Source organism: Sturnira hondurensis, unplaced genomic scaffold (genome assembly GCF_014824575.4).
Source record: "Sturnira hondurensis isolate 20B ecotype Veracruz unplaced genomic scaffold, ASM1482457v3 Scaffold0025478, whole genome shotgun sequence".
NCBI lineage: Eukaryota > Metazoa > Chordata > Mammalia > Chiroptera > Phyllostomidae > Sturnira > Sturnira hondurensis.
In genome coordinates this window covers 258,905-283,738 of record NW_028098109.1, presented here as the reverse complement: position 1 = coordinate 283,738, position 24,834 = coordinate 258,905, and the positions used below count along the sequence as shown (strand labels likewise).

The 24,834-nt window shown below is 37.7% G+C and overlaps 1 protein-coding gene across 1 annotated transcript in view; it reads right to left on the bottom strand.

Annotated features, from left to right (window-relative positions):
• Nucleotides 1–3,727: 3,727 nt before the first annotated feature.
• The window catches only part of HTR2C (5-hydroxytryptamine receptor 2C), a 137,986-nt gene continuing 116,879 nt past the window's right edge, over nucleotides 3,728–24,834 (bottom strand). Inside the window, exon 4 of the mRNA XM_037039741.1 lies at nucleotides 3,728–4,554. Coding sequence (XP_036895636.1) covers nucleotides 3,728–4,554 — 827 coding nt within the window. The remainder of the gene's footprint in view (nucleotides 4,555–24,834) is intronic.

Here is a 24,834-nt window from a genome sequence, read left to right as displayed (position 1 = left end):
GCCATTTGGGATAAAGGTAATTTAAGGTAATTATGTGACACTGCATTATTGAACAGGGAATTGCAAGGCCCATTTTGGCAACAGGAAAAGATAATACAATGCCCACAGATACTGATGCTCAATATATATCTGGTGAATGTACACTGGCCACTAAGTATTCTGGATAAAACTATCAAGAAGATAGACATTGTCCTTCTTGTTCTTGAGGAGCTAGGAGACTGGTGGGAATAAGATACTAATGATACTTACAGCAGGGAGAGCAAGTGAGCCATCCTAGATTCTTGCTCAGGTTAAGGAAGGTAGGATAACTTGGAAGTGCTGTTATTCTGCTCATGAGTAACCACTAATGTTCTAATACTGTTTTTGTTGTTTACACCTCTTAATTGTCTTTCCTCTGGTGTTGTAACCTTTGAGTACATGCAGAATTAATCAGAAGAGTGACATTTTCTGGCAGTGTTTATAAACTTATTTAAAAAAATAAAGTGAAGTGTTATATTTTCCCCTCAAACTATGCAGGGTAAAAACACATGATATATCAGCCAACCTTTAACAAATTTAATAAATTAATAGAAAGTATCACAAAAATCTGGAGTGGATAACATACAGGAACCAGGAATAAGGCAATACTTTGCCACCACTCTCAAAAAGTACCATATAACAAAGGAGAAATTTCACAGGAAATGAAATAAGACAGTCTGTTGCATGTTTCTTCAACAGATGTACATATGTAATAGTTCATCAAAACAATCAGTTTGACAGTAAAGTCATGAGGTTGCATTTATAACATGGAGTTTTAAAGCATTTATAAAAGTTTATAGATTTAACATTGAGCTGCAAGATTTATATCCAAATGAATGTATTTGTTTCATACCAAATTGCACAGAACTTATGAATAGTACACATTTTGAGGATAATTACTGTGGTGGGGACTATTAAGTACTACTACTTGATGAAATAAGAATTATTAACAAGTGTGCTATAAGCTATTACCATTCAACTTATTGCTAGTGCTTTTGAAAATTAAGGTTTATATTTTATTTCTCTGTAAAACATGTGCTATGAGCTTGCCCCGATAATTAAGAAATCAGATGTTTCCAGTTTTCTTTAATACAATACTTCTGATCTGAATGTGTGGTCTTTTTAAGGACTGCTGGAAGATTTTCTTCAGTCGTTTTGGTATCACCAGCTCTGTCCTACATTAATACAGATTGGTGGATTCATGCAATATACATGGCATACATGCAGGACACCATCTGTACATGCAGAACTCATGCTCAATGCATGCTGTGTTTCTTCAGATATTTTAGTTTCAATAAGATGTGTTTCTTCAGACATAGTTTCAATAAGAATTAGATCATTTCATTCAATTTCATATAGTTGTTTTAACATGCAGTTTGACAGAACTAACAGGGAGATAGGCTTTATTTTCATGTTATATTTGGGCATGCTCAAGCAATTGGCTGAGGTAGCGTTGCAAATCAAATTGAGACTATATGAGTTTCCTCAAGTACAGAAGCTTTCCCACTGCCCCTTATGGCAAACTGTTGGATTTATCTATGCTGTGTGTTGAGGATCAGGACACAGATCAGGGGTTTTAGAAATTCAAATTCTGCCTTCATCAGTTTCAGGATATATATATATATATATATATATATATATATATTAAAGATTTTATTTATTTACTTTTAGAGAGTGGGAAGGGGAGAAAGAGAAGGGGAGAAACATCAATGTGTGGTTGCCTCTTGCACACCCCATACTGGGGACCTGGCCTGCAACCCAGGCATGTGCCCTGACTGGGAGTTGAACTGACGACCCTTTTGTTCACAGCCCAGGCTCAATCCACTAAGCTATACCAGCCAGAGCAGTTTCAGGATATTGAGAGGCACACTTTAAGGTGTTTAAAATAACTGTCAGGCATAAGAAATAGAATCATGAATTCTTTAGTTGATCCACAATTGTGTGAGATGGACACATTTGGAAATACAGTTACTGGAAACACTTGTATGCTGCACATGGCATAGATTTAATGGTCTGACAGTAGCAATGTTTGAAAACCTTTCGTGGTTAACAAGCTAGTAAACTGGGACTGAATTCTTAGAGAGCAGTGGGGCCATGAACGAAATGATGACCAACACTGATTGTAACATAACACTATGTTTTGACAAAGGTTTAAACTTCTGGTACATAATTGCAGTACAAGGAAGAGCTGGCCACTTTCACAAATTGGCTGCAGCCTTTTCCTGCACTAGAGTTTGGAAGGAACTGAAAGTGAGAAAAATGTTGTTTAAAATCCAAATGGAAACTCTGTATTTCTTTTATTCATAGAGTTCAGTAAAAGCTTCTTTTTAATTACTTTTAAAAAAAATTCTGGCCCTTACTGGTGCAGCTCAGTGGATTGAGCGCGGGTCTTCGAACCACATGATCGCAGTTAGATTCCCAGTCAGGACACGTGCCTGGGTTGCAGGCCAGTTCTCAGCAGGGGACTCACGAGAGGCAACCATACATTGATATTTCTCTCCTTCTCTCCTTCCCTTCCTCTCTAAAAACAAATACATAAAAATTTTTTAAAAAGAATTTAAACGTAGCAAACTCAACTTTAAAAAAAACATTCTAAGAGACTAATTCTGTAGTCCTTAATCAAGTAAAACTTTTAAGGTTTTGACCATCTATGCTTCAAAAGCAAGTTTTACTAAAAATTGGACAACAAAATTAGGTCCTATAAATAGGGGTATCATAATTTAAAAAATATTTTAATAAGGCTCAAAATGTTAACTTCACTTTGTATATAGCACATGAATTTCCAGGATCCTGAGATTAAAATCCAACTGATGTTAATTTTGGATTGGGAAATAAAATCTGGGATCTCATTTCCCAGTTTATGGATTAGGTATTTAGTAAGGACCAGAATAAAAACACTAATTTCAATTTGCCTGTCATTATAATCAGAATTCGAAGATTATCCTTAAGAAGTGAAAAGCTATTAGTGGATATATATACTGTCATCCTTCCACTTCCATAGTCTGGGTTAACCAGCTGCTTATGTTTCAAATTTCATGAAACATACTGTTAACTATAGTGTTAAAATAGCACTATGTTTGGGGGACAGACACTGCAGTAAAATACCAACACGACTCTCTGACAATGTCAAATTGTGTCCCATATGTGACAATAAAATGAAGTTCTGCCTTTGATTCACTAATGATGTGACAAGAGTACAAGAAGGTAGAAAGTATCTTACTGTCTTTATGTGTATAGATGAGCACAGCACAAATTTAAAGTATATATTTAGTGTTAACCCTGAAAAAGTTTACACTAAATTTTTAATTTCTGGTGTGGTTAAAATATAACCACTGTCATATGCATCACTCTGGTCTCCTGCAAATGCCAGCTGAGATGAAAATTTCCTTATTCACAAAAAAGTGAAAGGGCGGGGAATGAAAAAGAGAGAAAAGGAGAAATGGATGAAGGAAGGAGGGGGAAGAAAATAATCAACATTTTACACATCAAAGAATCAAAATAAGTTACTCTCCATCTATTATAAATAGTAAATATAGAACCCTAAATCTCACTATCATATACATGATTATAAAGTACAGGATTGCAAAGCTGTATATAAAACAGTATTTTCAGACACTAATATTTACATTAGTTAGGACTGACAGAAGAATTATAGAACAGTTTCCTACATTTCTAGCTTTACTGTAGGAAAAGACTGTGTTTCACTTTTTTACACACTGCTAATCTTTTCACTAACCACATTGGAAAGATTAACTGGGACCTCCAAATTCTCAACTTGCATCTCTATACCTGGCTCATTGTCATTAACTTTCTTTACCACTGGTTCATTGGTATGCCAGTAAATATTAACATTGAGCTCTTTCCCAGACAAAGCAGTGGCAGCAACTCTTGGGATTTGCCTGACAAGAGGCTTTTTTTCTGCCTTATAATTGCAGCGCAGGTAGTTGGAGAAAGCTCTTCGGTAAACTTTGTTGAACAGGGTGTACACCAGAGGATTAATTCCTGAACAAACATAGCCAATCCAAACAAACACATTCAGAAGCTTTTCCATGAGCTTTTGATTACAGGCCTTCTCACAAAGAACTGACAGAATATTAGTAATAAAAAATGGGCACCACATGATCAGAAACGCAAAGAAAACAATGCCAAGGACTTTAGACGCTTTCCGTTCATTGCTGATAGCTTGCATAGTTCCCTTAGGACGTTTTTCTTTCTTCTTTCTTTGGCGTGGGTTCAAATCTTGGTTAGGGTTTGCAGTGTTTTCTTCACTAGTGATATTCACCTTGCAGCACTTCAGGAAATCCAGGCTTATTCCTGGCAGTTCTTCGGTGTGGCCACGGAGTAGCATCAGAGCCTGTCTGCGAAGAACGTAAATCGTCAAGCAGTAGGTTATCACCATGATCGTCAGTGGTATGAAGAAAGCTACAAAGGACCCAATAAGAACAAAATTTGGGTCATTCAGCACACAGGTGGTGTTGTGGATGAACACTTTGTCTTCATCTCTCAGCCCAATCACTAGGATAGGAACTGATACACCTGAAGGAACAGCAAGAACAGAAAAGGTAGGACATTGTTACAGCATATTGAAGGATTGAACAGATTTGTGCAATGACATATGTTCAATTGCATTTTGGCGAAGAACATTTAGAGTTGAGGTTTGTTGAAAGCTATTCACAGTATAAAAGAACAGTCACATGAAAGAGTAGAAATATGATATCAGAAAATGAAAGTTCTTTTTTCATGTTAAGAATACGCTCTCCCCATATTCTTGTAGAAGGCTTATAATTATCATTATTGAGGTTAACTACTATAGATATGGTTTATGTAAGACTATATTGTACCTGGTTGCTTTATTTCCAGTTCTTAAAACTGTTCTGGCTCAGAGAAGGTACTCAATAAATATTTCTTGAACGAATGAAAACATTTACATCTATACTCAATGGCATTAAAATTTTAATTAACTCTTTTTTAGCCTATCATCTTCCAAATGCAATAAAGACAATGTGTACATCACCTATAAGAGTAATAATAACATATCAAGGTTGGTTGGGCTGAACTTGAGATAAGTTTTTAGCTGACAACATGCATTTACACCTCCCCTTTTTCCCAAGGAAAGGAGTCAAGAAAACGAAAGTTTTTGTGTGAGTCCTTTGGAGACAGGGCCTGGGAACTCTAGACTTATTGAGAATAGAGAGGACAGTGTGACCCCCAAACATGCTACAGGGACCTGTATGTAACCATTATTCAGAAACATTGCATAAGCAGAAATTGAAAGGACTCTCTGTTTAGCAAGAGTTTTGAGACTCTGGCCATAGCAATGTTGTTTTAAAGTCAAGAGACAGAGTGAAATGCAAAATTGGAAGACATGCAATCCTCCCATTTTTTTGTGTGAAATTTGAAACATTTTTTAAAGAATACTGAGAAGTAGTATTTTGGATAAGCACAGCCAATGATAAATAGGCTCCCAAGCAGAAAATGTGGGAGGAAAAGGTGGTCTTGTACCCAGACATAAAAAATCACTACAGTAGATCTTGAAGAGGTCTTGCATCAATAAATAGGGGTAACTTGCAAGTGAAATTCAAATCTCAATGTCAATTAATTCTCTCTTGTGTCCACAGGATGTTGAAACTTGGGAAAATTCAGATTGCATTTTTAGGATTCTATTAGAGATTATTTATTAGGAATCCTGGCCTGGTGGATATCTATGCTATGAACTGTGAGAAGAGATAGAAGTATAGTCTCAGAGATCATTGCTGGCTTTTGAACACAGAGGGAACAAATTGGAAACTGAAAGTCCCTACAGTTTGTTTTAGTATACTTTCTCAGGTATAAAGTGACTGGATGATCCAAACAGAAAAAATGGTCAATTTTTTTTTGTGTGTGTGAGAGCTTTCTCAGTATGTTTGGAAAGTGATATTTAAGCCTTCTTCCTCAGACAGTGAATTTCTAAAATGATTAGCCTTATACTAGAATAAAGAGACCAAGTGATGATGTGAGAAGCAGCAGTAGATGTGACAGGACTCCTTGGGGACATTGGGACACATCTGCAATTCTGAATCTAAGCATGTTATCCATAAAAAGTAAGAAGGGCTATAAAAACTAGGAGATATCAAAAACAAAAAAGTATCTTGAGGTAATATAGTGCAAGATCCTGGTGAAGAAACCTTTAAGCCTGGATGGGAAGAGTGGCAAGTATCAGAAGGTGATTTTCACCACGTTTATTGAAATGTTTGGAGAATTTCAACAGGCTTTTGGGTATACAAAGTACAACAGAACCATACAGGTTACATGTCTTAAGAGTATAAAAAGACAGATAAGAGTGCTGCCAGCTTGTATCATTACAACAGTTGATCCAAAAGTCATAAATGTAAGGGAATCTCTAGAAAGAGTGTAGTGAAAGCCTGCCACAAAGAAGTGGGTATTGACTTAATCCTTGTTGAAAAGTTTTAGTGAAGGATTAGGCTGCAGGAAGTTTCTGGAGTTAAGAAAGCTAATATGGGATTAAAGAAAGAAAGAAAAGTTTCTTCAAAAAATAATTTACAAGAGAAAAAATTAGGGGGAGAACCTACAGATTAAGAGAACTAAAAGACCTATTAAGCAAGTATGAGTGAAATTCCTTGGATTCTTGATGCTAATGAACTTTAAAAAATATTTGTGATGCAGCTGGAAATTCTGAGCAATGACTGGCCTTTTCATAATATTAAATAATTATTGCTCATTAATTTAAGAGTGATGTTCACATTGTGGTTATATAGAAAAATAGTTCTTATATTTTTAGATATACATGCTGAAATATTTGTGAATGAAGTATTACATTGTTTAAAGTTTATTTCAAAATATTATGGGAGGGAGAAGTGGATGAAAGTATGAATGAAACAAGACATTCCATAAATTGATAAATTTTGGAGCTGGATAATGAATGCATAGGTCTTATTATATATCAGGGAGGACCCAAAAGAAACCACAATTATCTTCTGAAGGGTGGGCTTCCCACATTAGGTGAATGATCTAGGAACACATCTGTGTCCATGTAACAGCTGGTGCTGTGAGAGGCTGAATTTGGCCTTAATGAATTTTCTGAACACTCAAAAGGTTTGCCCATGTTACAATGTGTGATTTATGAGTGAACACCGTGCTGAGTGTTCAGCAGTTTTTTTTACCCAAAGCGGCATAACCCCTATACCCCACCCTCCTTATTCACTTGATCTTTCCCCGAGCGACTTTTTTTTGTTTCCCAGAAGAAAAAATTCTCACAGGGGAATGTTTTGTCAATGTGGAAGAGATAAAACAAAAAATGGCAGAAACACTAAAAGGCATCAAAATTGATGAGCTCAAAACTTTTGAGCAGTGGAAAAGTCTCAATAGTGTATTGCATCAAATGGAGAGTACTTTGAAGGTGACTGAAATTTAAACATGTAAGAATTAATGAACACTTTTTATAAATAAATTCTGGGTTTTTTGGGTCCCTCTCATAATTCTATGCACTTTTATGTTCTTTGAAAGTCTCCATAAACAAAGTTTAACAATATTTTTAAAATTGTAAAAGGAAAAATAAAACATAAAGGTCCCTTCTGAAACTGACAAACAAATCCCCATTAGGATCAGAAAGGTCTCCAAGATATAGTGGCCACTGCTAATCTTGAAAGTGATTAACTCCAGAACTAAACACTTGGACTGGGAAGTGGAAACACTCACCACTTCAATATAATTATAGGGAAGAAGTACATTTTCTGACAAAAATGGTTATATTTTCTCAGGATTCGGTAATAAGACCAGAGGAGGAGTATAGGGGAACTTTTTATCCAATCTCCTCCTCCATTGTGCTCCAGCAATGTGGGAACTAGAGTTTAGAGGAATCCTGACAAGACAGACACACATACACTCAGGAAACAAGTGTTGAAGTGGAGATTCAATCTTCACAGGAAATGATGCACAATGTTCTAGGCATTCCTAGAGTCATCTGATGTCTCTGGAGAAGGCCTCACACACTGACTCTAAGATCCATGGAAGTCAGCATTATTTACGAGCCCAGGTATGGAATGGTGTTAGCTTGCTTCTATTAAAAGACTTATTCTTTTTCCTAATGGATTCTGGAGCCTGAAAGTAGGGCTTGTCAAGGGTAAACAAGAGAGAGTAGCAGAGTGATTACAGATGAGCAGAAATGGTTTTTGAATATTTGAGGCTAATTTTATCCCTGGCACCTACTGGTATAATTTTATGCACATTGAGTAAAGAGTAAAGCTGGCTTTTATTGAGTCTACCATATGTGCCAGACACTGAACCATGCATATTACTGACATTATAGATGTAAAAATCATGATCTCAATTGGGTTAATACAGATATTATTTGGTAAAGTAGCTTAACTTCTTTACCAAATCTATACCATTGTTTTTTGTTTGTTTTTAGAAACCATGAATGCAGTCAACAAAACAAGAAGAAACTCAAGTTCTTTGAGAATATCTGGAAATTATAAATAATAGCAAGCACTAAGGTAGTATTAATAAAAATATAGATTGCATACATTATTCAATACTTTAAAAATTAAAGATATGTGTCAGCAGTTCTCAAAGTCTGGTTCAAGGACTCAGACTCTGAGACTCTTTTAGAGAGTTTGCTAGGTTTCCCTTTTCCAACTATTTGTTTTTAAAAGTGCTTTTCTTTATAAACTTCAATCCAAGCAACATATCACAACAGGTTGCATGCAGACCCATGTATGAAAATCCACTGTCTCTCCATAAAACTAAACTTTAAAGAGATTTTCAAAACTGTAAAACAATGCTTGACTTCTTAATTTTTTTTGGAAAATACAGTTAGTTTTCATGAAAATCGGGTATTTATGTTAACAATAAATGTGCGTATTGTCATTTAAATGAAATGATTCATAAACCTTAAAATATTTTAGTTGTACTTTGTAACATAATAAATATCAATAGATATAAATCATATAAACAAAAACTTTTTGTGGTCTCCAATTATTTTGAGAATATAATGCATCCCTGACACCAAAGAGTTTGAGAACTGCTATTCTATGTTAATGGATGAACTTATATTAGCCCTAGAGAGTTAAGTTCAGCAAATGTATTAAGTCTTTTTCGGTATTTTAAATTTGTCAACCAGTAAATATTCAGGTGATAATACAATGTCAGGAAAATATAAACACATCACTAATAGCAACAGAATACTTCACATGCATCATCTCATGCATTATCTCTTTCATTTTCACAGAAATTCTGAAAGACACATATTATTTGGGAAGTTAACTTCAGAAAAGTTAAATAGATTTAGCAAGCATAATGAGGCAATCTTTGACATTTTAAAAATCTTTAATGTAGCCAAGGAGAAAAAAGGAAAAATGAACTACAATAGAAAATACTCTGTACAAATAACAACAATTACAATGATAATATTGTGCACTTCCTATTTGTTACAAATTATGTCAATTGTTTTATAATTATTATGTACTTTCATATATTATTCAACCCAGATAACATAGAAAGAATTATTAACTAGAATCACTCAATCTTTCTGAAATTAACTTCAATAAATCTCTAATATTTAGAATTTTAGAAGATTTAGAATTTGATTAGAATCAAATACTATTTTAATTAACAAATAATTAACAATTTTGTTGATTATTTAAATCAAATTATCTAATTAATTTGATTATTATTCAATTTGAAATTATTGTTAATTTGATTATCTAATTATTATTTATTGTAACCAATAAATAATCAACAATTTTGTATGCATTATCTCATCAAAAGAACTGAGCAGTGATTATTATTTATTAAGATTACTTAAACTCAGAGTAAAAGAACCTTCAATAAATGTATAGGGTCTTAGCATTTCAAAAACATTGAATTTAATAACATAGATATAGTCCAGTTTTTATTGAAAATATCATGTGTTACTATGACTACTATGAGGACTAATGTTACCATTACTATTACTACTGTCATTCACTGAGCACTTCCTGACTCTGGAACTTTATCAGGATTACACACTTTACATGCATTATTTCATTCTAGGCTCATTAGAGTCATAAAATAATTCAGTATATTTTATGACAAATAATTCAAGTTCAGAGAATGTATAATGACGTTCATGTTATTTCTTATAGCCTTGAATTCAAGCAACACACATCAACTCTCTTCAAACAAACAGATAATAATACCATATGTCAATGATTCTTAGACTCTCATTGCTTTCAGATTTTAATATGTTTGAATACATCTTACACTGCAATACATCTTACAACTGACAGTGTCTTAAAATCACTGATAGCCACACACTCTTGCTGCCACAGTGGCTGTGCCTGCACCTTCTCCTGCCATAGCCATGCCCCACTCCTCTGTAATAGCAACAGTGCCCTTGCCCTGGTGTGGCCTGGCTTACTCATTAAGAGGAAGGAGGAGGTTCGTCCCCGCCCCCCCCCCCTCCCCCCCGCCCCGGGCAGTGGAGAGCAGCAAGGCTAGGGAGTTAGCAGTCCCAAGAGAGAATTAAATTGGTGGGGAAGGTGAACTACCCTGAAGACATTTGGAGAGTGCCTGGCACCTAGGACAGCAAAGACCGAGAAGGTGGTGTGTAAATTCCCCCTAATTAGTACATCTCAGAAATGGCACAACTGGTGGACAGAAGGTACCGGCATGGTGCAAATAGGCAGTGGGGACACAGGAGGACACAGAGGAATTAGGCAGGAGACTGGGCAACTGCAAAGACTATGGTCCAGACCTGGCCCCTACCCTCACAAAACCATAAGGAGGGAGAAAAGCAAAGCCCAACCCCCCTCAGCCTGAGGCATTCAGAAACACCAGCAGAACTCTCTTGGTGGGTTTAAAGTCAGCAGGAGGCTTTTCTTTTCTTTTCTTTTTTTCACCCAAATGAGACAGTAAGACATAGGACTGTGAAAGGTCCAGAGACAGACCCAAAGAGGGAACACAAGGCTAATATCAACAACTGAGACACTGACACAAATTCAATTTGCTATTCCAGAGAACTTGCATGTTATTCTTTATTTGTATTATTATTATGTTTTCATTATTTTTACTTCTTTTAATTTATTAGTATTTTTTATTTCTCTTCTTTCTGTTTACTTTTCTTCATTTTATTTGTTTGTTTAATTGCATTGTTTGATTTTCCTTGTTCTCTCTTTCATAGTGTATTTTTATTTTTCCTTCTTTCACTTCACTTGTGTTCCAATAGCACACTACTCTAGGTCACATACTTCCTATACTTGCTATTTAGATAATATGGTCCCTGTCATATGATTCTTGTTCTGTATTATTGTAAAAATTGTTGTTCCATAAAATTATAAATACTACACAGCACTCCTCCTGGATCTTAGCCCATTTCACTATCTCCCCAAGCTTTATCACTGTTGTGATTAACTCTATTTTGTCACACACTATGTTTATTTTTTATCCTTTACTCTCCCTATATCTCATAATGTGACCTCCACAAGCTCTCTGTTTCTTTGGATTCAGCTCAAAATCATCCCCCCCTAACAAGAGTCTTATTTACCCATTCTAAAAAGTGGCTAGTTGGGTGAAATATCACGGTTAACACTATGCTTATCCAAAGGATCTCCTAACTCTTCTCTATAGGTTGGTACTTTAAATACCATAGAATACACTTTGGCTGTCTTAATCCATTTTGCCTTCCTCCTCCAACTGACCACATAAAAGAGTAGGTGGGAGCTCTGAACACCAATATACCTGCTGGAAAAGAAAGCCTACCAACAAAGAAACCACCAACAGATAATAAAGGAAGATGGCGGAGGAGTGAGTGGAAGCCACACTAACCTCCACCCAGGACCAATCTGGAACTACAACTAAACACTTTTGAAATTATCCAGAAAAAAAACAACAACAACTAAACAGTAGAGACAAAGAAGCTACATAACCTCAGACAGACAGAACAACCAGATTCAACACAACCTGTCTGGACCTGTACAACAGAATACAACACATAGTGGGTAGAGTGACTGTCAGTTAACCAGGTAGAGGGAAGGACCCCAAAAGACAGAGCCAACAGCAATCAAAATGCAAATAGCTCCAGAGGGCCAACATAGAAGACAACTGAAGACCAGCAAGTTCAGGAGATCAAGGAGACTGAGTCACTGAATCTCATAGATCTCCTACCATAGAAGTTCACACCACAAACCCAGGGAATCAGAACAGATTAATTTAAGAGGCAGAGGCTAACAAGAAGAGGCTCACAAACAATGGGAAGACAAAGAAACAATCCCAAAATGAAAGGAAAGGAGGAAGCCTCAGAAAAAATGCTAAATGAAATAGAGGAAAGACAAATATCAGATATCGAGTTCAAGGCAATGTTTATAAGGAAGGTCAATGAGCTTACTGAGAATTACCAGAAACTAGAGGGAAACGACAATGAACTCACTACAAACTATATCAACATAAAAAGGAAATAGAAACTATCAACAGGAAGCAAGATAAATAAAGAATACAATTTCTTACCTGAAGAACACAGTATAAGGAATCAAAAGCATGTTAGATGAAGCAGAGGATCAAATCGGCAAGGGAGAACCAAGTAGAAAAAATTTTCCAGAAAGACCAAGAAAAGAAAAAAAAAGGCAGAAAATAAGAAGAGGTGTTAAGAGAACTGCAGGACAACATGAAACATAACAATATCTATACAGTAGGGATACCAGAAAGAGAAGAATAAGAGCAAAGAAGAATAATAGAAAACCTGTTTGAAAAAGCAATGATGGAAAACTTTCCTAATTTGATGAGAGAAAATGTCACACAAATCCAGGAAACACAGAGAGTCCCAAGCAAGAGGACCCCAAAGAGGCTGACTTGAAGAAACATCATCATTAAAATGGCAAAATTCCAAAACAAAGAGAGAATCTTAAAGGTAGCATGGAAGTAACATACAAGGAAGCTCTAATAGAGCTTGCAGCTGACTTCTCAATGGAAACACTATAATCCAGAAGGAATGGCAAGGAATATTCAAAATAATGAAAAACAAAGTCCTGAAACCAAGACGAGTCTATCCAGAAAGGCTAACAATTAAATGTAAGGAGAAATAAGGTATCTTCTAGACAAAAGAATGCTCAAAGAATACACCTGCACCAAACCAGCATTGCAAGAGATGCTAAAGGGGCTGCTTTAAGAAAAAAAAAAGAAAAAGAAGAAAAAGAGAGAGAGACAGGAACACAGGTATGAAGGAAGTAAAATGGTAGCGAATAAGTACCGATCAATAATAAGTTTAAATGTAAATGAATTAAATCCTCCAATCAAAAGATATAGAATAACTGAATGGATAAGAAACTGTTACCCACACATCTGATGCCTATAAGAGACCTACTTTAGAACAAAAGACCTACACAGACTGAAAGTGAAGGGATGAAAAAATCTAAGCAAATGAACAATATAAAAACAGGTGAGGTAGCAATACTCATATCAGACAACATAGACTTCAAAACAATGGCCATAAAATGAGATCCAGAAAGTCACTTCATAATACGGTAAGAATTCATGAAGAAAACATAAGCATTATAAATATATATACACTCAACATAGCATCATCCAAATAAATAAGGAAAATCTTGGAGAACTTCAAGAAAGATATTGACTGCAACAGAATTATAGTGCGGATTTTAACACCTGACTGACAAAAATGGGTAGATCTTCTAAAAACTATATCAACAAAGATAGTGTTGAACAATGTTGTTCAGCTTGAACAATGTCCTATATATAATGTATTTAACTGATATATATAGAGAGTATTTCATCTAAAAGGACCAAAATACACCTTCTTTTCAAATGCACATGGAACATTTTCAGATGACATGATAGGACCTGGAAAAAGCCTAAAAAATTCAAGGAAATTTAAATCAAATTGAGCATTTTTTCCAACCACAAAGGACTGAAACTAGAAATCAACCTCAAGGTAAAAATTGAAAAACACGCAAACTCATGGAGATTAAAAAGCATGCTTACAATGAATGGGTCAAGAATGAAATCAAAGAAGAAATAAGTTTCTGGAAACAAATGAAAATGAACTCACAACAATCCAAAACTTATGGGACACGGTGATGGCAGTCCTGATGGAAATTCATAGCAATACAGTCCTACCTAAAAAAGATAAAAACATTTCAAATAACCAAACCTTACACCTGCAAGAACTGGAGGAACAAAAACAAAGACTGCCCAGAACAAGTAGAAGGACAAAAATAACCAAGATCAGAGCAGAATTAAAAACACAAAGACTAACAGAACAATTCTAAGGATCAATAAATCCAGGAGGCGGTTCTTTGAGAAGATAAACAGAATTGACAAGCATGTATGCAGACTCATCAAGAAAAAGAGAGAGGACACAAATAAATACAATCAGAAATGAAAGAGGAGAGATTACAATTGATGCCACAGAAAAACAAAGGATTGTAAGAAATTACTACTAAGAACTATATGCCAAGAAATTTCAAAACCTAGGTGAAGGACTGTCCAGCCAAGATGGAGGCATAGGTGGAAACACTGTGCCTCCTCGCACAACCAAGTTTAAAGACAACAAAGTTTTAGTAACAAAAATGCAACCAAAACACAGAAAACTGAACTATACGGAAGTCCGACAACAAGGAATCTTTCAGCCAGACTGGTAAGAGAGGCAAAGCCAGTGGCTGGCAGAGCAGGGTTGCACAGGAGAACTTGGCCAGACTGACCCAGGCACACAGGCAGTGGTTGGCAGATCCCAGGCATGGGGTTGCGACAGGCAGACCCAGTAAGGGCTCAAGGCGGCAGGCTGACTGCAGTCACACATTTGCGCACAGATAAACCAGGCAAGGGAGCAAGCAGTGAGACAGACCACACAGATGCCAGCTGTGGGAAGTAGAAGAGGGGACCACCATTGCCCCTCTTTGACCCCACCCCCACATACAACCTCACAACCAAGTGACTGAGTTGCCTCACCCTGGTAAACACCTAGGGCTCTGCCCCACATATGTAACAGGCATGAACAGACCAAAACATTATGGCTCAAGAGGAACTCAAAGCCCCAGAGCCAATAAAACTAAGCAACCAAGAACTAGCCAACCTATCAGATACACATTTCAAAATACTGGTGATCAGGATGCTCACATAATGGGTTGATTTTAGTCACAAATTAGAGGAACAAATGAGGCTAAACTAAGTGAAATTAAGGGAAATGCACAGGAATCCAATAGTGATGGACAGGAAACTGGGACTCAGATCAAAGGAGTGGAGCAGAAGGAAGAGGGAAACAACTAAACAGAAAAGAAGGAAGAAACAAGAATTCAAAAAAATGAGGAGAGGCTTGGGAACCACCAGGAAATTTTTTAATATTCCAACATCTGAATTATAGGGGTACCAGATGGGAAAGAGGAAAAGCCACAAGTGGAAAATTTATTTGAACAAATAATAAAGGAGAACTGACTTCTGCCAAGATGGAGGCTTAGGTGGAAACACTGTGCCTTCTCCCACAACCAAGTTTGAATACAACAAAGGTTTAGTAAACAAAGATACAGTCAAAGAACAGAAAATTGAACTCTACGGAAGTCTGACAACAACGAATTGTTGAACCAGACCAATAAACCAGCAGAAGAGTGAGTAGAAGGATGGACTGCGCAGGCCCCAGAGGTGAACTCAGGGAGGAAACAAGGCAGCGGGCTGACCGTGGTCACACATTCGCACACAGTGGGAAGGACTGCACAGGCCCCAGTGGGGGCAGCAGTGGCAGGCAGCAGAGGGGACCGCCATTGCTTTCCTTTGAGCCCGCCCCCACATACAGCGTCACAACCCAGTGACATGGTCACCCTGCCTGGTGAACACCTAGGGCTCTGCCCCTCATACATAACAGGCCTGAATAGACCAAATGTGGCTCAAGAAGAACTCAAAGCCCCAGAGCCGATAACTCTAAGCAAAAAAGAAATAGCGAACCTCTCAGATGCACAGTTCAAAATACTGATGATCAGGATGCTCACAGAAGAGGTTGCTTTCAGTAACAAATTAGAGGAACATATGAAGGCTAAACTAATAGAAATGAAGGGAAATGCACAGGAAACCAATAGTGATGGAAAGGAAACTGGGACTCAAATCATGGGGGTGGAACAAAAGGAAGAAAAAATGACCAAACAGAAAAAAGTGAAGTTACAAGAATTCAAAAAAATGAGGAGAGGCTTAGGAACCTCCAGGACATCTTTAAATGTTCCAACATCCGAATTATAGGGGTACCAGAAGGGGGAAAGAAACAGCCACAAGTGGAAAACGTATTTGAACAAATAATAAAGGAGAACTTCCCCAGTCTGGCAAAGGAAGTAGACTTCCAGGAAATCCAGGAAGCTCAGAAAGTTCCAAAGAATTTGGACCCAAGAAGGAACACACCAAGGCACATTATAATTACACTAGCCAAGATTCAAATGAAGGAGAGAATCCTAGAAGCAGCAAGAGAAAAGGGGATAGTCACCTACAAAGGAGTTCCCATCAGACTGTCAGCGGATTTCTCAAAAGAGACCTTCCAGGCAAGAAGGGGCTGGAAAGAAGTATTCCAAGTCATGAAATCCAAAGACCTACAGCCAAGATTGCTCTGTTCAGCAAAGCCTTCATTTAGAATGGAAGGGCAGATAAAGTGTTTTCAGATAAGGTCAAGCTCAAGAAGTTCATCATCACCAAGCCCTTATTATATGAAATGTTAAAGGGACTTATCTAAGAAAAAGAAGATAAAAAATGTGAACAGTAAAAGGCCAGCAAACTCATACCACACCTAAAACAAAAGCAAACTAAGAGGACAGCTAGATCAGGAGCGGAACCACAGAAATGGAGATTACATGGAGGGTTAGCAACAGGGGAGTGGGAGGAGGAGATGGGGAGAGAAGGTACATAGAATAAGTAGCATAGACAGTAGGTAGAAAATAGACATGGGGAGGGCAAGAATAGTATGGGAAATATAGAATCTAAGGAACTTGTGACAGATGGACATAAACTAAAGGGGGGGAATGGTGGGGGAGGGGCATGCAGGGTGGAGTGGAATGAGGGGGGGAAATGGGGCAACTGTAGTGGCATAGTCAATAAAATATATAAAAAAGAATAAAACTAAAAGTTTTTCCACTAAAAAAAAACTAGGTGAAATGGACAAATTTCTAGAAAAATATAATCTTCCCAACCTGAATGAAGAACAAGCAGAAAGCCTGAACAGACCAATAACAGCAGATGAAACTGAAGTGGTAACCAAAAAAATCCTGACACATGAAACCCTGGAGCAGACGCTTTAAGAGGAGAATTTTACAAAACATTCATGGATGAGCCCCTATATTTCAAGAATATTCAAAGAAATTCAAGAAAATAGAAGACTCCCAAACTCTTTTTATGAACTCAGCATCATCTTAATCCCAAAACTAGGTAAACACATAACAAAGAAACAAAACATCAGTCCAGTATCGCTGATGAATACAGACACTAAAATCAACAAAATATTGGCAAACCCATTTCTAGCAATACATTAAAAAGATCACACACCATGATCAAGTGGGATTCATCCCAGTGATGCAAGGATGGTACAATATTCAAATATCAGTAAACATAATACATCACAAAAACAAAAGGAAAGACAAAAATCATTTGATCATATTAATACATGTGGAAAAAGCATTTGATAAGATATACCAGCCATTTACAGTAAAAACACGCATCAAAGTGGAAATAGAGGGAGCATTCCTCAACATAATAATAGTCATATATGAGAGACCTACAGCCAACATCAAAACTAAAACCATTACAACTAAGATCAAGAAGAGTGAAAGGTTGTCCACTTTCACCACTCCTATTCAATACAGTATTGGAAGCCCCAGCCACAGTGATCAGATAAGAAAAATAAATAAAAGGCATACAGAATGGAAAGGAGGAAGCAAAACTGTAATTGTTTGCAGATGACATGCTAGTGTACATAAAAAATTCTATAGATTCCTTCAAAAAACTATCAATCTAATAAGTAAATTTGGCAGAACAAGGGATATAAAAAGTCAATATGCAGAAATCAAAAGGCATTTTTGTATACCAACAATGAAATATTAGAAAGAGAAATCAGAAAAAAATCTCATTTGATATAGCAACAAGAAAAATAAAGAACCTAGGAGTAAACCTAACCAAGTACGTAAAAGACCTGTACTCAGAAAACTATACAACACTGAAGAAAGAAAGCAAGGGAGACACAAACAAATGGAAACATATACCGTGTTCATGGCTTGGAAGAATTAACATCATCAAAATGTCCATACTACCCAAAGCAATGGACAAATTCAATGTAATACATATTAAAGTACCAATGGCATATTTCACAGCCACAAAACAAACACTTCAAAAATTTGTATGGGACCATAAAGGACCCTGAATAGCTGCTGCAATTTTGAGAAAGAAGAGCAAAGTAGGAGGGATCCCAATACCTGATATCAAACTGTGTTAAAATGTCACTATAATAAAAAAGCATGGTACTGGCATAAGAACAGACATATAGATCAACAGAACAGAATAGAGAGCCCAGAAATAAACCCAAGTCTCTATGGTCAATTAATATTTTATAAAAGGTGAAGAAGCATAAAGTGGAGCAAAACCAGCCTCTTCAAAAAATGGTGTTGGGAGAATTGGACAGCTACATGCAAAAAATGAAACTTGATCACCAACTTACACCATACATAAAAATAAATTCAGGATGGATAGACTTAAATATAAATCCTGATACCATAAAAGTGCGAGAGGAAATCACTGGCAGGAAAATCTCAGATATTCCATGCAGCAATATTTTCACCAACATGTGCCCTAGACCAAGGGACATAAAGGAAAGAAGAAACAAATGGGATCTCATCAAAATAAAAAGCTTCTGCATAGATAAAGAAGACAACATTAAAACAAAAAGAGAACCAACTACATGGAAAAACATATGTGCCAATGCTAACTCAGACAAGGGTTTAATCTCCAAAATATATAAGTAAATCCCACAAATCCACTCCAGGAAAATAAAAATAAAGCAATTAAAAAATGGGCAAAAGACCTGAAGAGATACTTCTCCAAGGAGGAAATATAGAAGGCACAGAGACATATGAAAACCTGCTGAGCATCACTAATCATCAGGAGATGCAAGTTAAAAGCACAATGAAATAGCACTTCACACCAGTCAGAATGGCCATCATAAACAAAGCAACCAAGTGTTGGAGAGGATGTGGAGAAAAGGGAACCCTAGTGCACTGTTGGTGGGAATGCAGACTGGTGCAGCCACTGTGGAAAACAATGTGGAATTTCCTCAGAAAACTAAAAATGGAACTGCCTTTTGACCCAGCAATTTCACTGCTAGGATTATATTCTAAGAACCCTGAAAGACCAATCCATAAGAACCTATGCATCCCAATGTTCATAGCAGCACAATTTACAATAGCAAGTCCTGGAAGCAATCTAAGTGTCCATCAGTAAATGAATGGATCAAAAAACCTATGGTACATTTACACAATAGAATTCTATGCAGCATAAAGAAAGCAGGAGCTCCTACTGTTACTGAACAAAGGTCCAAGGTAGGAGGGGCAATATTTGGCCCACTGAAGGATGCCCAAACTGCTACAGAATACAGGGGCCCCTTCCAAGGATGGTATACTAATACCTACTGGGCTCGTCTGTCCACCACCAATTGGAAAGACATCTCTCAATGCCAAAGATTTGTGAAAAGGAAAGAAAAGGTTAGTCAATGCTATTCAGACCTAATGCCTTTATTAAAATATCAAAGTCCTTTAATTTATACACCTACACACACACAGCGCTCCGTCTTAATTCCGGGTACCATAAATCAGGAAAAGAAGCACATGTCCATTTTTCCAGGCTGCTGGAACTGTCAGCTATGTTGCCGTCCAGGCAGGATCTCCAATTAATCCAGAGTCATGCGGCACCTTCTCACGGTCCACTGGCAAAAGTTCTTTGTACCCATTTTTCCAGTCAAAGTCTCTCCTGCTTCCCAGGCCACGTGGCCAAAGGGAGCACTCCAAAGCCATGTGGGCCTCTTCTACCAAAGCTGCAGGGGTCCACACTCCACCAAAAATGCATGTCTTTCTTCTTCACCTGGCTGCAGGGATCTCCATTCTGCTAAAACCATGTGGCTCTCCCTTTCACCTGGGCAAGAGGGGGTCTGCACTCTGCCAAAACCACATGCTTCTCTCCAATGGCTGCTGCATCTCCATTTAAATCCTCATGCCAATCCTCCTTTGCAGCCCCATTTCCGACTCCTTTCACAATTGGTTACACCTTCCAGTATCTCTGTATTATTACAAGTTTACTGGGCTGCCATCATGAGTCTGGGCAAGTATGGCCCCATGGTGTGGAGCCAATCAACTCCAAGTTCTCACTCAGGTGCTGTGACTCAGGGGACCAGCCCCCAGTTACATCCTGGGCAGAAGCCACTCCCTTCTCCCTGGCTCAAAGCATGGCCACAGGCATGGCCACAGCTATTTAACATATCTATGAAACCAGTTAAAGGTTATAGATACATTAAATGACCATTCTAGAGGTTAGTTGCAAAACTGTTGCTATGCAAAACAACTCTCAATGGCCTTGCTCAATTTGTCCCTTCCCCCTGGGGGTGGGTGAGGGCATCTTAATATTTTCTGGACACCCTGAGCTCTGGACCCCATCCCAAATCCTTTTCTGGGGCCCTCCTCCTCTCTGTGCCCTGTTACACTACCCTTTGCAACAGCATGGATGGAACTGGAGAGCATTATGTTTAGTAAAATAAGCCAGGTGGTGAAAAACAAATACAACATGATCTCACCTTTAAGCAGAACCTAATCAACAAAACAAACAAGCAAGCAAAATATAAGCAGAGACATTGATATTAAGAACAATCTGACAGTAAACAGAAGGGAGGTGGGACAGGATAATGGGAAGAAAGTGGGAAGGGTTTTCAGGAACAACTATATAGGACACATGGATAAAACCAAGGTGGGGTGGGGATGCCTGGAGTTTAGGGGAGCCATGGGAGAAAATGCAGACAACTGTACTTAAACAACAATAAAAATATATAAATAAATAATAAAAATCACTGATGGCCAGATAACAGTCATTATATAATTGACATCGCCAGTGCATATATGAATGGTCTGAATAAACTTCTTTTGCCATCTTCTGGCATGATTCCCAAATTGCCAACAGCAAAATATGCAAAATGAGTATGAACAGCACATAATCAGCAGGTAAAATAATTCAGTGTGAGCCAAAAATTGTAACAGGCAAAGAGAGAGAATGTTCTGAAGAAGAGATTCTCAACACGATCAAATGCCACAGAGGGGTCTAGAATCTGAACATTTTCTCTGTCTTCAAAAAAGATGTAGTTACCAGTGATCATGAGGAGGACACTTACAGTGGAGTAGTGAAGACAGGATGCAGATTTCTAACAGATGAATAATAAATGATAATGTGAAAGTGGAGAGAGAAATTATAAAATACACTTCCTGGAAGAGATTGGTCAACATTAAAGTAAAAATGTATTTTAAGGAAATTATTACCAAACTTCAGGGCTATATCAGAGGTGTTTATCTTCATGAATAATTTTTTTCATGTCAAGCTGACATGAGTGGTCTCTTGCTTTGTGAGGTAACAAGTGAATCCCTTGAACACAGAAATTAACAGCAGAAGATGAAGGAACTGTTTTCAGAGAATGCAGAAGACAACACAAACAGAGCTGCTTCTCAGTTCTCAGGTAATGAAGTATTACCGAGACTTAAGAAAAAAAGCAGTTTGAATGCTTTTGTAATTCAATCAGTATGGTATTAGTACAGTGAGAATTATAAGAAATTCAGAGTGATATTCAGAGTCAGCTTTGAACTTCAAGGGTTATTTTTATTTATCTTTAGAAATAGTGTAACAGCATAAAAACTGCATTTTTAAAATATGACCTTTTCTCCTTTCTTTCCTTTGATTCAAACTGTCCTCATCCAGCACCCTGACTCACCTGCCTCATTTTCCCTTGCAACTCTACTCCTTTAATCATCAGTGAGGTTCTGATCAGCATCAAATAGTCTAGGAACAAAACCTTGGGTCTATGGACCCCAGAGACAGAGTCTTTGACTAGAGATAACATCTAGACTTCAGTTATGTTTCAGCTCCAGACCCAGCAAAGTGGTGACACCAGAGGAGGTAATGCCATGGCTTAAGTCACAACCAGAGGCATCAATCACCTACCCTACCCTAGCGATGACCAATCTGCAGATACTCTGACCCCAACCAAGACCCTAACTCTCTTAGCCATCATGATTAAAAGATTTCCCCTGAATAACCCACCTCTTAGAAGGCATTCAGGAGCCAGATTCTTTTTGAGGATTGGCTCACCTGTCTCTAGACATGGGCAACATACTGAAAATAAACCCTTAATTTCTCTGTTGCATACTCCTGTTTGTGTCTTAACTGGGCTTTGATGCATGCAGACAACTGGACCTGTTTATCCCAGTAACAATAGTAAGAACATAGGCATATTTAAATAAAAGACAGTAATTGCAAGTTAGTGGTAAGACAGGACCTTAAATGAATTTGAAGGACATTGAACTAAAAGAGAAAGCTTATAAGCAGAAAGCATGAGCAGACAGTCCATGAACTAATGGGAGGAATGCCCAGGCTTTGTAAGATATTTTGGAAAAGAATATGTGGAGAAGCAGTAGAAGAGGTCCTAGTATTCAACTACAATGTAGCTGAAGGCATAAGGAAGTGAAATTTGAGGTAGCAATGAAATATGACCACAGTTAACACTGAAAGGTAGGAGAATATGCCACTCCAAATTATGCTTATTTGGCATAAGGACTATTTTAAGAAATAGCAAGCCCAAGAGAAATTCCAACAACAGAGTAAAAGTTAACATTTTGTGAGGGAAATTTGCATTATAAAAAAATCTCCATTGTAAATGTTTCCCTCTCAGTCCCAAGAAGAGGATTACTCTAAATCACAAGATAGTGCTGTCAATGGATAAGGCACCCACTTAAATCTGCATAACAAACCTTATCCTTGTTTACTGTGATTGTCCTTGTAACCTTCTATAATTAACAGCCTCATAGCCAACATCTTTCTTTGATTTTTGCTGAAGATAGTATTTAAGACGGTGGCTTATGCCTTCTGGGGGATTTACTCAGTTTTTCTGGATGTCTCCCATGTATACTTAAAGTATACATGTAATGGGGTGCAGAGAAGAGACTATCCCCCACAGCCCATTATTGGAGGAAGGGGGAATGAATGATTCTTTAAGATACACAATGGCAAGTGGATAGCTGTGCCTTTTCTGAAGGGAAGCAGGCTACCGTGCCTGCTCTAGGACAGAAGGAGTTCAAGACTTTCAGAATGTATAGTGACTGGTGGTGTAGCCAGCGGAACTTATACAGCACCTGCATGAGAGGCAAGGAGGTGGAGGTTCCTGTGTCACAGGGTACTCTTGTTCTGACTAAAGATGGCAACCAAAAGAAAGTAAAATGGTACAAAGGAACTGGCAAGAGTAGCTCATCATGGGAGGAGCTGGATATGAGGTCACATAAGAAGTTCTGGATCAGCATTTAAAATAAGGGCAGGCAGAGAGAGGAAGACTGGTCTACCATGGAGGTTAAGAGATTAGGTAGCTGCCATGAGTAAGGAGCCATGAAGTAGGGATATTTGGCCATGAGATCTAATAAGGGAAGCAGCAAGCAACTATGCCATTTGTAGTGGAATGGTCTGCCATGAGGACTGGTATGTAAGGCAGAAGCCAAGCTAGCCAGTAGTCAGGATTCACCCATGCTGCCTGTAGTGAGATAAGAGTTACATCTGCTCCTCTGAGCAGGCCAGCCATGAGGAGATGCAGCCATGCAGTCTGTAGTGTGGAAAGAGCTGGAATAAGAAAGAGGAGACCTGCTGGGAAACCTTCTTGAAGAAGATGCCAGCAAAGGTGATGGACCTGGGAATTGCTGGAACCTGCCAAACCAAGCACAGGATTGTGAGAGATGCCTGGAATGCTGAACTTTGACCAGGGAATTTAGGCTTCTGTTTCTCCGAAGGATGTATGGAGAGGCCACTCTCTTGGGATGTGTCTTCCTGAACTTCACCATGATGCAGTGTAACATGGCACAGATTTTTCTGGACTACTACATGGAGGCTGGAGAAAACGTACCCCAGATCCTGAAGGAGAGAGCTGCTGTGAGAAGACTGCAACTCTGAAACCCACAAGTGTACCTTGGAGAAAGGTTGAGGAACTGCTTGTGTAGCTGGCTTAAGAACGAATAAGGATGCGGGGAACTTTTGGGCATATTTTGGCCTATAGCCTGATGGGGAGCAAGGGAAGTGCTAGGTCTTGTGGGAGAACAAGGCTTTAAGCAGGAGTGCTCCCAGTACCCCAACCCTTAAGTTGGTAAAGCTGTAAATAAAAACCTGTGTCCTTCAACACTAATTACTGGGTCATGTATCAAGGCACCATGTGGACAAGCTACAGTTTGTTTGGTTACATACATGTTATTAAAATTCTGTTTGTATTTCTCTTGTTAATCTTTTATTACAGAGAATCTAAGCCTGGAACTCAGAAAAGCAGAAATAATTTTTTTTCTTTTAAACTACTCACAAGCTAATGAAGTTTGAAGAAACTAAAGATTATATTTAATGTGTAATAATGTGCATACACATTAAAGCTGAGAATCAGTATAATTGAAGAGTTTTGAGATACCAAAAAGATAGGTTACATATGATGACTGAAAAGAAGCAAAATTTTGCTTTTGGGGATACTGATTTTAAGATGGTGATTAAAAAACAAAAGATATAGAAACTTTGACCCTCCGTTCTTTCCCACCTAGGAAATTCAGA